The 13,147-nt window shown below is 39.3% G+C and overlaps 1 protein-coding gene across 1 annotated transcript; it reads left to right on the top strand.

Annotated features, from left to right (window-relative positions):
- The first annotated feature begins 9,654 nt into the window (after window positions 1-9,654).
- Window positions 9,655-11,312, top strand: LOC111193396 (uncharacterized). The gene is made up of 3 exons (XM_022674052.2): window positions 9,655-10,157; window positions 10,275-10,557; window positions 10,644-11,312. The coding sequence occupies exons 1-3, from the start codon at window positions 9,916-9,918 to the stop codon at window positions 11,310-11,312; spliced, it is 1,194 nt and encodes a 397-aa protein (XP_022529773.2). The 5' UTR covers window positions 9,655-9,915.
- Window positions 11,313-13,147: the final 1,835 nt, after the last annotated feature.

Below are 13,147 nucleotides of genomic sequence, written 5' to 3'. Positions count from 1 at the left end.
ATGTTTTTCCCAAAATTATACTGCTCAAAATGCGAACATGTTTAAGTGCAAGATGGAACAACTCGAGAAGGACATTTTAAAGTCCAGTTGCGGAGTGGATGGCTCAAGTGATCCAGGCGGCACTGAACACATTGAGCAGAAGAAGATTTTGCTTAAAAATCTGCTGGAGGAGCGTGGCCGAGGAGTTTTGGTGCGAGCGCGTTTCACAAGGCTCAACCAGATGGATGCTCCATCTTCCTTTTTCTTCGGCCTGGAGAAAAAGTCTACAGAGAAAAAAGCCTTCCTTTGCTTGCGGTTGCCAGATGGGAAAGAGACTGTGGATAGACACGAGATCATGAGACATGCATCATTGTTTTACCAGGATCTTTTTTCTGCTGAACCTTGTGACCAGGCAGCCAGGGAATGGTTGTTGAGTGACCTGCCTCATCTGTCGGATGAGGAAAGCTCAGTGTTAGAAGGCCCATTGTCGTTTGAGGAGCTCACGGCCTCTGCATATGCACAGTCTGATGGCAAGGCCCCGGGACTTGATGGACTGACTGCAGAATTTTATAAAGTGTTCTGGCCTCTGCTCGGTCCAGACTTACATTCTGTTTTCTTGGAAAGCATGGAAGTGGGTCTTCTTCCTCTTAGTTGCCGGAGAGCAATAGTGACCCTGCTGCCCAAGAAGGGTGACCTTAAGTGCTTACAGAATTGGCGTCCAGTTTCTCTTCTCGGGCTTGATTATAAAATTCTGTCTAAGGCTTTGACTATCAGGCTTAAAAGCTGTATAGCGTCAATTGTCCATAGTGATCAATCATTCTGCATTCCCGGGCGTTCTATTTTTGACAATCTTTTCCTTATGAGGGATTTGTTCAGACATGCAGAATTGGAGGAGATGAATATTGGAGCAGTATCGTTGGACCAAGAGAAGGCGTTTGATAGAGTGGATCATCTTTACCTATTTGACACTCTTAAGGCCTTCGGGGTTGGCCAGGGTTTCGTCTCTTGGATTAAGCTGCTCTATACAGATGTTTATAGTCTGTTGAAAATTAATGGCCGACTCTCCAAACCGTTCAGTGTTAGCCGTGGCATTCGGCAGGGTTGTGGTCTGTCTGGGCTGCTGTATTCTCTAGCTATTGAGCCTTTGCTGATAGCATTGAGAAAACAGCTCAGTGGGATAGCGCCTGTAGGATCATGTGCTGCAGGCGTGGAAAAAGTAACCCTAAGTGCATTTGCTGATGATGTCACAATTTTGATAAAAACTGATGAAGATGTTGCGGGGATGGCGACATGCCTCCAGATGTTCCAAGCAGCAGCCTCAGCAAAAATTAACTGGTCCAAAAGTGCTGCATATTTAATGGGTCAGTGGCAGGATCAGGCAATTCCTTCACTTCCCCAGCAGTGTTCCTGGAGATCAGATGGACTGAAAATACTGGGCATTTACTTTGGAACTAAAACCTTCATGAAAAAAAACTGGGAGGGAATGGACGACCGAGCTATAGGCAGGCTACAACGATGGAAGTGGATTCTTCCTGACCTGTCATATCGGGGACGAGTGCTTGTAATTAACAACTTAATAGCTTCTATGCTATGGCACCGTTTGACAGTTCTGGATCCTCCTATTTCTATGGTACGAGGTATCCAGAAAGCTTGCATTGACTTTTTCTGGCATGGGTTCCATTGGCTTCCTCCTGGAGTGCTATATCTCCCTCTGGATGAGGGAGGTCAGGGACTGATACAAATTACTGATAAGGTAAAGGCCATGAGATTACAATCAGCCCAAAGACTGCTGTATCATGATGGAAGTACTCCATGGATTCAGTTTGGACTAGCAACGCTCAGGACAATGGGGGGGCTGGGCCTTGATAAAGAACTGTTTCTTATGTCTCATGATGATGTAAAGAAAATTGCCGTGCCGGGTTTTTATGGTTCTATGCTTGATGTTTGGGGTTCATTTACTGTGGGAAGGAAAGATGGGGCTCATTTTGGGTTGGATGAACCCTTATTTTCTAATCCCCTTTTTAATTGCAATGTAAACTGTTTAAGTTCAACCGCTGCTGCTTTTATCAGAGCGAAAGTAGTCAGGGTCAGGGATACTGTGGATCTGGCTGTGGGGAAATGGCGATCAGCTGCTGAAATTAAAGCTGCTGTCGGCCTGAAATCTGAGCGCTTGGTTAATTTCTTTTTAAATGCAGTGCGAGGCTCATTTTCTCAGTCCTATCAGACTTTTTTATCCAGTTGTTTTGCTGGGGAGCCTGACTCTTTGAGTTTTCCGGAGCTGGATATCACGCCAAATGTTTTTAAGGGGGAGGAGAGTAGGGTGGGCTGTCTTCTCTCTTCTGAAGGGTTACTGAACATATCTCTCTCTAGCGCTGGGAAGAGGGCACTGTACCGGAGTTGCGTGAAATCTGATTTTTTCGCTGTGTTGCAGGGGAGGGTGGACTCTAAATGGAGAACTTGTCTTTCAGTCCCTGATGAGTTGAAACCGTCATGGAGGCTTTTGTATAAGGCTCCTCTGCCTAAACGCTCTGGAGATCTTCAGTGGAGGGTGCTGCATTGTGTTTTACCTACTAATACACACGTTTCTAAAATCACTCCAGCTGTGTCTCCTCAGTGTTTATTCTGTCAGGCTCCTGATACTGTGTTCCATGCATTTATAGAATGTACCAGACTGGCACCACTTTTTGAACTTTTAAATCAGGTACTCCAAGGGGTGGGGTTGACATTTACAAAAGTTCTGTTTATTTTTGGGTGTAAATACACTAAAGCTAACAGTCTTAAATGTGTTTTTGTTAATTTTTTGCTGGGACAGGCTAAATTAGCCATTTGGAAGACGCTGAGAATGAGGTCAGAAGGCAGGATTTGTGATGTTTCAGCACTGTTTAGAGCTCTGGTGGAGTCTCGGGTTCGAGCTGAGTTCTTGTTCTATCAGAGCACACGAAATGAATTGGAGTTTGAGATGAGGTGGTGTATTGCGGGGGGCTGTGTACTGGTGGAGGGAGGTGAATTATTGTTTTCATGGTAATCCAAACGATTATCTCCTTTAATTTTTGCGTAAAGGTGTGTTTGTGATTATGCATAACTGACGTTTTTAATAAAGCGTTTTTAAAAGTCAAAGTCTCCTCTCTCCCATTCTCTCTCCTCTCTCCCTCCCTTTCTCTCTCTCTCCCTCTCTCTATGTCCTTCCCTCTCTCTATCTCTCTCTCCTTCTCTCTCTATCTGTTTCTCTCTCTCTCTCTCTCTCTCTCTCTGTCCCTCTCTTTCTCTCTCCTCTCTCCCTACCTTTCTCTCTTTCTCTGTCTGTCCTTCTCTCTCTCTGTGTCCCTCTCTCACATGTGGTTCTAGTCCTATTTTAGTGGCTCTCATCAGGACCGCCTGATGAAACTGGCTCTCATCAGGACCGCTCCAGGAAAGGAAGACCTCTGTTAAGGAAGTTACCTCTGTTTCACAGGATAAGTTCAAATTACAACAGCAGCCCAGATAAGATCACCTAAATGCTTCACATATAGAGTATTTTAGTTTGTTTAACACTTTTAATTTACTGCGTGATTCCTCATGTGTTCCTTTATAGTCTGGATTACTTTAGTATTCATTTAGGAAAAATAAATAAAAACATTAAATGACTGGTACTGTACATTTGAAATGTGTGTATGTATATACAGCTCTGGAAAAAAAATAATAAGAGACTGAATCAGTTTCTCTGATTTTGCTATTCATAGATATATGTTTAAATAAAATGAACTGTTTTTTTTTTTTCAGAAACTAACAACATTTCTACCAAATTCCAAATACAAATATTGCCATTTAGAGCATTTATTTGCAGAAAATGATAAATGGCTGAAATAACAAAAAATATGCAGACCTTTCAGACCTTGAATAATGCAAAGAAAACAAGTTCATATTCATAAAGTTTTAAGAGATCAGAAATATTTGTTGGAATAACCCTGGTGTTTTTTATTCACAGTTTTCATGCATCTTGACATGTTCTCCTCCACCAGTCTTACACACTGCTATTTGATAACTTTATGACTTTACTCCTGGTGCTAAAAATTCAAGCAGTTCAGCTTGGTTTGGTGGCTTGTGATCATCCATCTTCCTCTTGATTATATTCCAGAGGTTTTCAATTTGGTAAAATTGGTAAAAATTCATATTTTGTGTAAGTCATATATTTTAAGCTAAGAATAATAATAGACTGCAGAGTGTGTGTGTGTGTTGATGGAGAACATCAAACAGCGAGAGGGAATTTAATTTTCTACAGGTGTAGTCATGCGCTGGCAGTATTAAAAGCATGATTTCTCAGAGCTATGGTTCACAGGTCATGAATACGGACTCATCTTCTGCACAGAAGCTCTTTCTGGTGTCCAGTGGCTTTGACAGTCAGTGCTGCCCTGGCCTATTGTGCGCTTCTGAAAGCCAAACCTCACAAAAGCAGAGCCAGAAAGAAAAGAAAAAAGACTGTAGAAATCATCAGTACATTTGCAGGATATGCGATAAATCTTCCAGTTATTTGTGACTTCTTGATCTTCTTTAAGGACTGTTTATGACGAAGTTTAGGATCAGTGAGGGAGTTTAGGCTGATTTCACTATAATGTGTATATTTGATGTGCACTGTTTTGAATGCCTTTCATTCTTAATAGAAAATACATTTGGATTTTTTATTTTTATCACACAATATTTCACAATTTGCAAACTTGAGATGGGTGACATTCTTCAAATTTCTTGTATGAGCAATTCTTCATTATGATTTTTTTTTTTAGTTGTTAGGTATGAACTGAAAAAAGACAGTTTTATGTTTTATTTTTTGGTAGATGTAAACAGTAACAAAACAGCACAATTTTGAGCAATCAAATACACAACCTATTTTATTTTATTATTTTTTTTTACATTTTTGTCCAAATTAGTCGAAACATGTAGCACAATAAACTGTGTGTGAAACAAATATAAACACAAGAGTTTAATTTAGATATTATTAATAAAAAAAAATAGCAAGCAGCTCTATTCAAACATATTCAAGCAGTTTTTATATTGAAAAAATATATATTTTTTTACAGGTTTATGACTGAAGCACAAGCCTGTTCACTGAGATTCACTGTATTTGAGACATTTGGCATTTAACAATGTTTATTACTGTCATAAACTGGTATTTGTGACCCTTATTTTAAGGTGTCATAATTCAATTAATCTCCTAACCTTCCAGCACCATGGCACCCGAAATAAAAACAAGTCCATCAGTATAAACCAAGCTTAAACCAAGTTTTACAAGTGCTACCATTCACTTCTCTCAGTTCTCAGGTGTAATTTTTTTGAGTTTTGGGAGGCGAGAGCCTGCCAGACCGCCTCTGATGCAGACGAATGCAGCGATCAAACTGTCATCACTCTGTGGTATTGACCCTCTCATCCTGCAGCTGACATCTGAGTTAAACAAATTATTACAAATGCATGACCCCGTGGAAAAAGAGCTGTGTGGAATGATGGCAGTTCGATTGGCGCTCTCTACACTTTGCATCGTTCGTCTGCCATTTGCCGTATTGATCGTCATTATGCCTGTGGGAGATTCTGTGTTTTTCAGGTTGGAGCTTAGAAACTGATTAGATCCCTAGGAATGGACGCGGACTCTAGAGGTCTGAGCTTGTCCGCTTGTTGCCTAGAGAGTGGCTTTTATGACACTTCATCTTAAGCGCAAACGTGTAACTGTAAGTCCCCACCTTTTTGTTACGAAACCGTGGGCCTGTTTACTGCTTGCATTAACAAACATGCATTTTTTTAGATGTTAAAATTTGGATTCAGTTGTGGATTCCAGTCCCACTTTATAATAAGTGTCCCTAAGTACTATGTAGTTACACGGTAACAATCTGCGTAACTACAGTGTAACTACTGATGAAGTACACATTGTTACAGATTAACTACAGAGGTACAGGTTATGTAAGTACACATGTGTACCAGTGTGAGTGTACTTACACATGTAATAGAGCAAGTGTACGTACACATGTGTAAGTAACAATGTGTGTGTACTCAATCAGCCCTAATTACATGCTAGACAATAGCTGTTGGATTAAAAAGTTTATACTCAACTTATCACACACACACCATTACACATGTGTAAGTACACACACACCATTACACATGTGTAAGTACACACACACCATTACACATGTGTAAGTACACACACACCATTACACATGTGTAAGTACACACACACCATTACACATGTGTAAGTACACACACACTATTACACATGTGTAAGTACACTTACTCTATCACTTGTGTAAGTACACACACACCATTACACATGTGTAAGTACACACACACTATTACACATGTGTAAGTACACACACTATTACACATGTGAAAGTACACACACACTATTCCACATGTGTAAGTACACACACATTGTTACACATGTGTAAGTACACACACACTATTACACATGTGTAAGTACACACACACTATTACACATGTGTAAGTACACACACACTATTACACATGTGTAAGTACACACACACTATTCCACATGTGTAAGTACACACACACTATTACACATGTGTAAGTACACTTACTCTATCACTTGTGTAAGTACACACACACTATTACACATGTGTAAGTACACACACACTATTACACATGTGTAAGTACACACACACTATTACACATGTGTAAGTACACTTACTCTATCACTTGTGTAAGTACACACACTTTGTTACACATGTGTAAGTACACTTACTCTATCACTTGTGTAAGTACACACACATTGTTACACATGTGTAAGTACACTTACTCTATCACTTGTGTAAGTACACACACACTATTCCACATGTGTAAGTACACACACACTATTCCACATGTGTAAGTACACACACATTGTTACACATGTGTAAGTACACACACACTATTCCACATGTGTAAGTACACACACACTATTCCACATGTGTAAGTACACACACATTGTTACACATGTGTAAGTACACACACACTATTACACATGTGTAAGTACACACACACTATTACACATGTGTAAGTACACACACACTATTCCACATGTGTAAGTACACACACACTATTACACATGTGTAAGTACACACACACTATTACACATGTGTAAGTACACACACACTATTACACATGTGTAAGTACACACACACTATTACACATGTGTAAGTACACACACACTATTACACATGTGTAAGTACACACACACTATTCCACATGTGTAAGTACACACACACTATTACACATGTGTAAGTACACACACACTATTACACATGTGTAAGTACACACACACTATTCCACATGTGTAAGTACACACACACTATTCCACATGTGTAAGTACACACACACTATTACACATGTGTAAGTACACACACATTGTTACACATGTGTAAGTACACACACACTATTACACATGTGTAAGTACACACACATTGTTACACATGTGTAAGTACACTTACTCTATCACTTGTGTAAGTACACTCACCCTGGTACATGTGTACTTACACAAGTCAACATTAACCTTTACCTATTAACCTTTAATTACACATGTGTAATTACATAACCTGTACCTCTGTAGTTAATCTGTAACAATGTGTACTTCATCAGTAGTTACACTGTAGTTACATGGATTGTTACTGTGTAACTACATAGTACTTAGGGACACATATTATAAAGTGGGACCTGATTATGTCACATAAACCACATTTGGAGGTTAAAGAGATAGCGGTAACACTTTCTATGAATGTCATCTCTATGAGACTCTATAAACATACTCATAGTACATTATAATGCATTCATAAGGCATTATAAACATGGCTATACATATTTATAAAAATGTATAATTCATCATAGCCATGTTTATTATGCATCATGAACTGTGATTATAATGCATTAATAGCTGTGTTTATAACATGTTATGCATCAATACCAAGAAACTCAGTCCCAGACTGTATTACGACTAAAAAAGCTTCCAACTTATAAACACACCCTGAATTATCCCATAAATATATTTTTAACCACTCATAAATTATCTAGTATTGTCTAAACTAGTATCTAGTATTGGATATAAGTTATAGGCAATTATAATGTATAATAACAGGTCTTTGTGCACTCTAAGTAAAGTGCCAGACTTTCATCGTGGGACTAGATTAATAACGATAGATATAAACTATTTTAACATATATATTATAAGCACAGCTTATAATGTATTATGATCACAAGTCATAATGCTTAATAAACATGGCTATAATGGGTTATGCATGTTTATACATATTTACAGCCATGTTTATAATGGCTTATGAACGCATTATAATATGTTATGAATGTGGTTATAGAGTCTAATAGAGATGACATTCATAGAAAGTGTTACCGAGATGGCAGTATCACACCTAAGTGTCACACCGTAACATGGCCCTGTTTTAGTGTCTGGTCTCTGCCTTAGCCCCGCCCTGTCATCTGTGTTCCCTCGTGTCTCGTGTGTATCCCCGCCCCCTTAATTCCTGCTCCAGGTGTTCCCAACCCTCTTCATGTATGTAGAGCCCCTTGTTTGAGTTCCTTTTTTAAAGTATTTTGTAACTTTTGGTGTTTTTGGCATCTTTTGTATGATCTGTGTTGCTTTGCGTTTTTTTGTTTTCTCTTTGCTCGTTTGCCGTAGTAGTTCTGTCCTTAGTGTTTAGCTTACTTAGTTTTGTGTTCTTAGTTTAGTTTTCTCTCTTTAGTTTCTCTGCCCTACCTTTCTCAGTTTCATTTTCTTAGTCTTGTTTTGTATTCTTTTATAGGGGTTGGACAATGAAACTGAAACACCTGGTTTTAGAACACGATAATGTATTGTCTCAACGGACAGTTCTGGTGGAAACAGGAGAATTGAGGTGCACAATGAATTCTGCCGTGATTTGATCAGCCATGGTTTTATGTTTTTTGCATACAATCCGGGCTAGCACCCGAACATCCCTTTGAGACAGCTTCCTCTTGCGTCCACAGTTAATCCTGTTGGATGTGGTTCGTCCTTCTTGGTGGTATGCTGACATTACCCTGGATACCATGGCTCTTGATACATCACAAAGACTTGATGCTCCAGCAAGACGTGCACCAACAATTTGTCCTCTTTTGAACTCTGGTATGTCACCCATAATGTTGTCTGCATTGCAATATTTTGAACCTTCACACTGCTCTTACTGGTGCAATGTGCAATTAATGAAGATTGGCCACCAGGCTGCTCCAATTTATCCATGAAACTTCCCGCACTAAAATGACAGGTGTTTCAGTTTCATTGTCCAACCCCTGTACCTATCTAAATGAAATGTATACCTGCGTCCAGTCTCTCATTCACATCTGTGACAATAATTGTTGACAGAATACATATTCTGTGATCAGATATTGTCAGGCAAACAGAAATAAATCTGTCCAGAATACATCAGTACAAGTAATTATTACAGTGGATCTTTTCTTTTCTTTCCTGATTTTTTTTGTATTTCTGTCTTCTATTGCCCTTGTTCATATGTTCTTAGAAAACATGGTAACACTTTACTTGGATGGTCCATTTGATGGCCTCGTTGATGCTCAACTAACATTCAACTAACATTCAACTGCATGTCTATTACAGTTTTTCTCAATTGCTAAAACACTAAACCCGGTTGTCTGAACCAAATGCTCAATGCCCTGAACCCATTTATTGAAATGGATCTTTTGGCAGAACCTTAAGCACTTTTCACCTAGTTAGACACTTGCAACAACAACTTGCAAACATATTTTCACCCACTAAAACACATTTGGCACTCTGATGCACTTGGGCTGCATAATGTTAAGCACAGCTGGCAAAAGGGAAATTCAATGAAAGCACAGGTGTTTCAACTTAAACACTGCAACTCAAAATTGATAACACATGTGACTAATGAGGTGAAGACACCAATATAAGCCAGTCCATGGGGCCCTGTTTGTTGAAGTCTCACTATGGACAGAAACAATCAGAGAGGCAGAGTAAGAGTAAGAGGTGGAAGAGGTGGAAGAGGTGGAAGAGGAGGAAGGGGAGGTATGAGACGAAGAACAAATATTTCAGATGAAATACGGGCAACTGTCATAGACCATGTTCTTGTCCACGGGTTGACAATGAGGGAAGCGGGACTTCGAGTTCAGCCCAACCTAAGCAGATTCACTGTGTCCACCATAGTCCGAAGATTCAGAGAAGAGAACAGGTAATTGATTTGTGCAGTATGACTCAATAAAAAGGTGTTTCATTACACTCATTTTCCAATATACTTGTAGGCCTCGTACTACATGTATTTTTTTGTAATTGCATGTTCTTTTTGTAGAATTACCAGATTGCCACATCAGGGAGGGAGGCCATCTATGTTGTCCCCACGCCAAGAGACCCTCATTGTTGACATGGTCCGTCAGAACAATTCAGTCAAACTCTGTGAAATACAGCAGAAGATCATTGACGACCATGTTGATTTTGAAGGCATCACCAGTATCAGCATTTCCACCATTGATCGTGTCCTAAAACGCAACAGGATGCGGATGAAGCAACTGTACAGAGTACCCTTTGAGCGCAACTCAGAAAGGGTCAAGGAGCAAAGATTCCACTATGTACAGGTAGGTGTTCAATACTGCTGTCTACTCTACAGCATAAGGTTGTCTTATGCTGTACAGCTTACAAAGTTATATGTATTTTCCCATAGAGAGTGTTTCAACTGGATTCCTCAGAACAACCACATGAATATATTTATATGGATGAAGCTGGGTTCAATCTGACCAAAAGGAGGAGGAGAGGCCGGAATGTGACTGGCCAACGAGCCATTGTTACAGTTCCTGGCCAGCGTGGTGGCAATGTCACTTTATGTGCTGCAATCAGCAATCATGGTGTTCTCCACCATCATGCCACATTGGGGCCATACAACACTCAACACCTCCTGACATTTTTAAGTGATCTTCGGGATATTGTGTTAGGGTTTCAGCAGCAGGATCATGAACAGACAGAGCATCCTGTCTATGTCATTGTGTGGGATAATGTGAGTTTTCACCATGCCGTGCAGGTCAGAGAGTGGTTCACTAGAAACCAAGAATTCCTGAATGTTTTCCTACCACCATACTCCCCTTTCCTCAATCCAACAGAGGAGTTCTTCTCTGCATGGCGCTGGAAGGTTTATGACCGACAACCCTACACCAGGGAAAATCTCTTGCAGGCCATGGAACTGGCCTGTAATGATATAGGTGTGGATGCATGCCAAGCGTGGATCCGGCACACTAGAAGTTATTACCCACGCTGCCTGGCAAGGGAGAATGTGGCCTGTGATGTAGATGAAGTCCTGTGGCCTGACCCAGCACATCGACATGATGTTATAGAGTAGATATTGTATGCACTTTTGTTGTAAAGTTTATATATATATATATATATATATATATATATATATATATATATATATATATATATATATATATATATATAAACTTTACAACAAAAGTATATATTATTTTAGGACTACACAGGCTAAACAAGAATTTTGTTTTGAAAATGCATTTTTGTGAACGATAAAGGTTATTTCTAAACACTTAATGATCTGATCATTTTGTTTTCCTTTTTTCTATGTTGTGTGTAATGACTGCTCAGTAGTGTTTTCATTTTGATTGACTCGGGGTCTGATCTGACAGCATTGTTTGCTTTTGAGCGCTGTTTGAACTGTTTTGAGGTGATAGTTTGGTTTTGCAGGAAGAGTCAGATGTTTTGTGAATGTAGTTTGAAAATTGAGTTTTGAATTTACAGTTTAGCGACATGGAGGGACAATTTCAAGAAATGTGTCTTAGCAATTGAGAAAAACTGTAAATGCAATTGAACTGAAAGGTAAAAGTAAATGATTCTCTATTGAATGTAACCCTACATTCAACTCTAACCCAAACTCTAATCTTAACATTTTATTAGCATTGGGTTTAGGGTTGGATTTAAAGTTTAGATTAAGCTTAGTGTTAGGTGTAAGGTTAGATTCTATTTTTAATCAATGCATAAATGCATTGCATTTATTACGCATTCAGGTGAATGTTATTTGAATGTCAGTTAAGCATCAATGAGACCATCCAAGTAAAGACAAGTCTAAACACTTTTGAATTGTAACTGTCTTTATGTTTTGTGTTTCTGCACAAAACACCAAGTTTAAACACTCCCAAGATGCATTGTGTTTGGATAATGATTGGATCATCCAAACCCCATTCAGAGATAACCAGAATCTCAAAAACCTTGAACATTATCGTCTGGTACGTCTACAGAACATCAGAATATCACCAGAAAGCTAGAAGTGCATTCTGTTCTCACTTTACGCTGAAAACAAAAGAAAAGAACACAACAAAAACAAAGATAAGTGGTTTGTAACTGGAACACATTGACCCCAATGCCTCCGCTATCTCTGGAAAGTGACGACACTGGTGAGGAAAAAAAAATACAGTTCACTAAAACTGGGCGTAGCATGGAGAACACGCTGCCCTGTAATAATACTGTCAAGGGCACACATATCTTCAAAGACTATACGGTAATTTTATCTCAAAAACAATGGTGGTAATTTACTCAGTGCCCCCATACTATCAATTAACATAACAATGGTATGTATGGCTGGTGTTGCGTCATTGGGATTACAACAATACGACTCTACAATAATGGAAATCCCTTTATTATAGAAACAACCCACTGCAGATGTACTAGAGCATCTCAAAAAATGAGAAAAATGAGAATATCATTGAAAAGTTGCTTTATTTCAGTAATTCAGTGGAAAAATGTGAAGATCATAGATAGAACATAGATGTATTACACACAGAGTGATCTACAGGGGTTGGACAATGAAACTGAAACACCTGGTTTTAGACCACAATCATTTATTGTGGTGAAGGACAGTTCTGGTGGAAACAGGAGAGTTGAGGTGCACATTGAATTCTGCCGTGATTTGAGCAGCCGTGGTTTTATGTTTTTTGAATACAATCGGGGTTAGCACCCGAACATCCCTTTCAGACAGCTTCCTCTTACAGCGTCCACAGTTAATCCTGTTGGATGTGGTTCGTCCTTCTTGGTGGTATGCTGACATTACCCTGGATACCGTGGCTCTTGATCATCACAAAGACTTGCTGTCTTGGTCACAGATGCGCCAGCAAGACGTGCACCAACAATTTGTCCTCTTTTGAACTCTGGTATGTCACCCATAAT

This window comes from Astyanax mexicanus, chromosome 19, assembly GCF_023375975.1.
Source record: "Astyanax mexicanus isolate ESR-SI-001 chromosome 19, AstMex3_surface, whole genome shotgun sequence".
In the NCBI taxonomy this organism is placed as follows: Eukaryota; Metazoa; Chordata; class Actinopteri; order Characiformes; family Acestrorhamphidae; genus Astyanax; species Astyanax mexicanus.
This window is presented reverse-complemented; position numbering and strand designations above follow the sequence as displayed.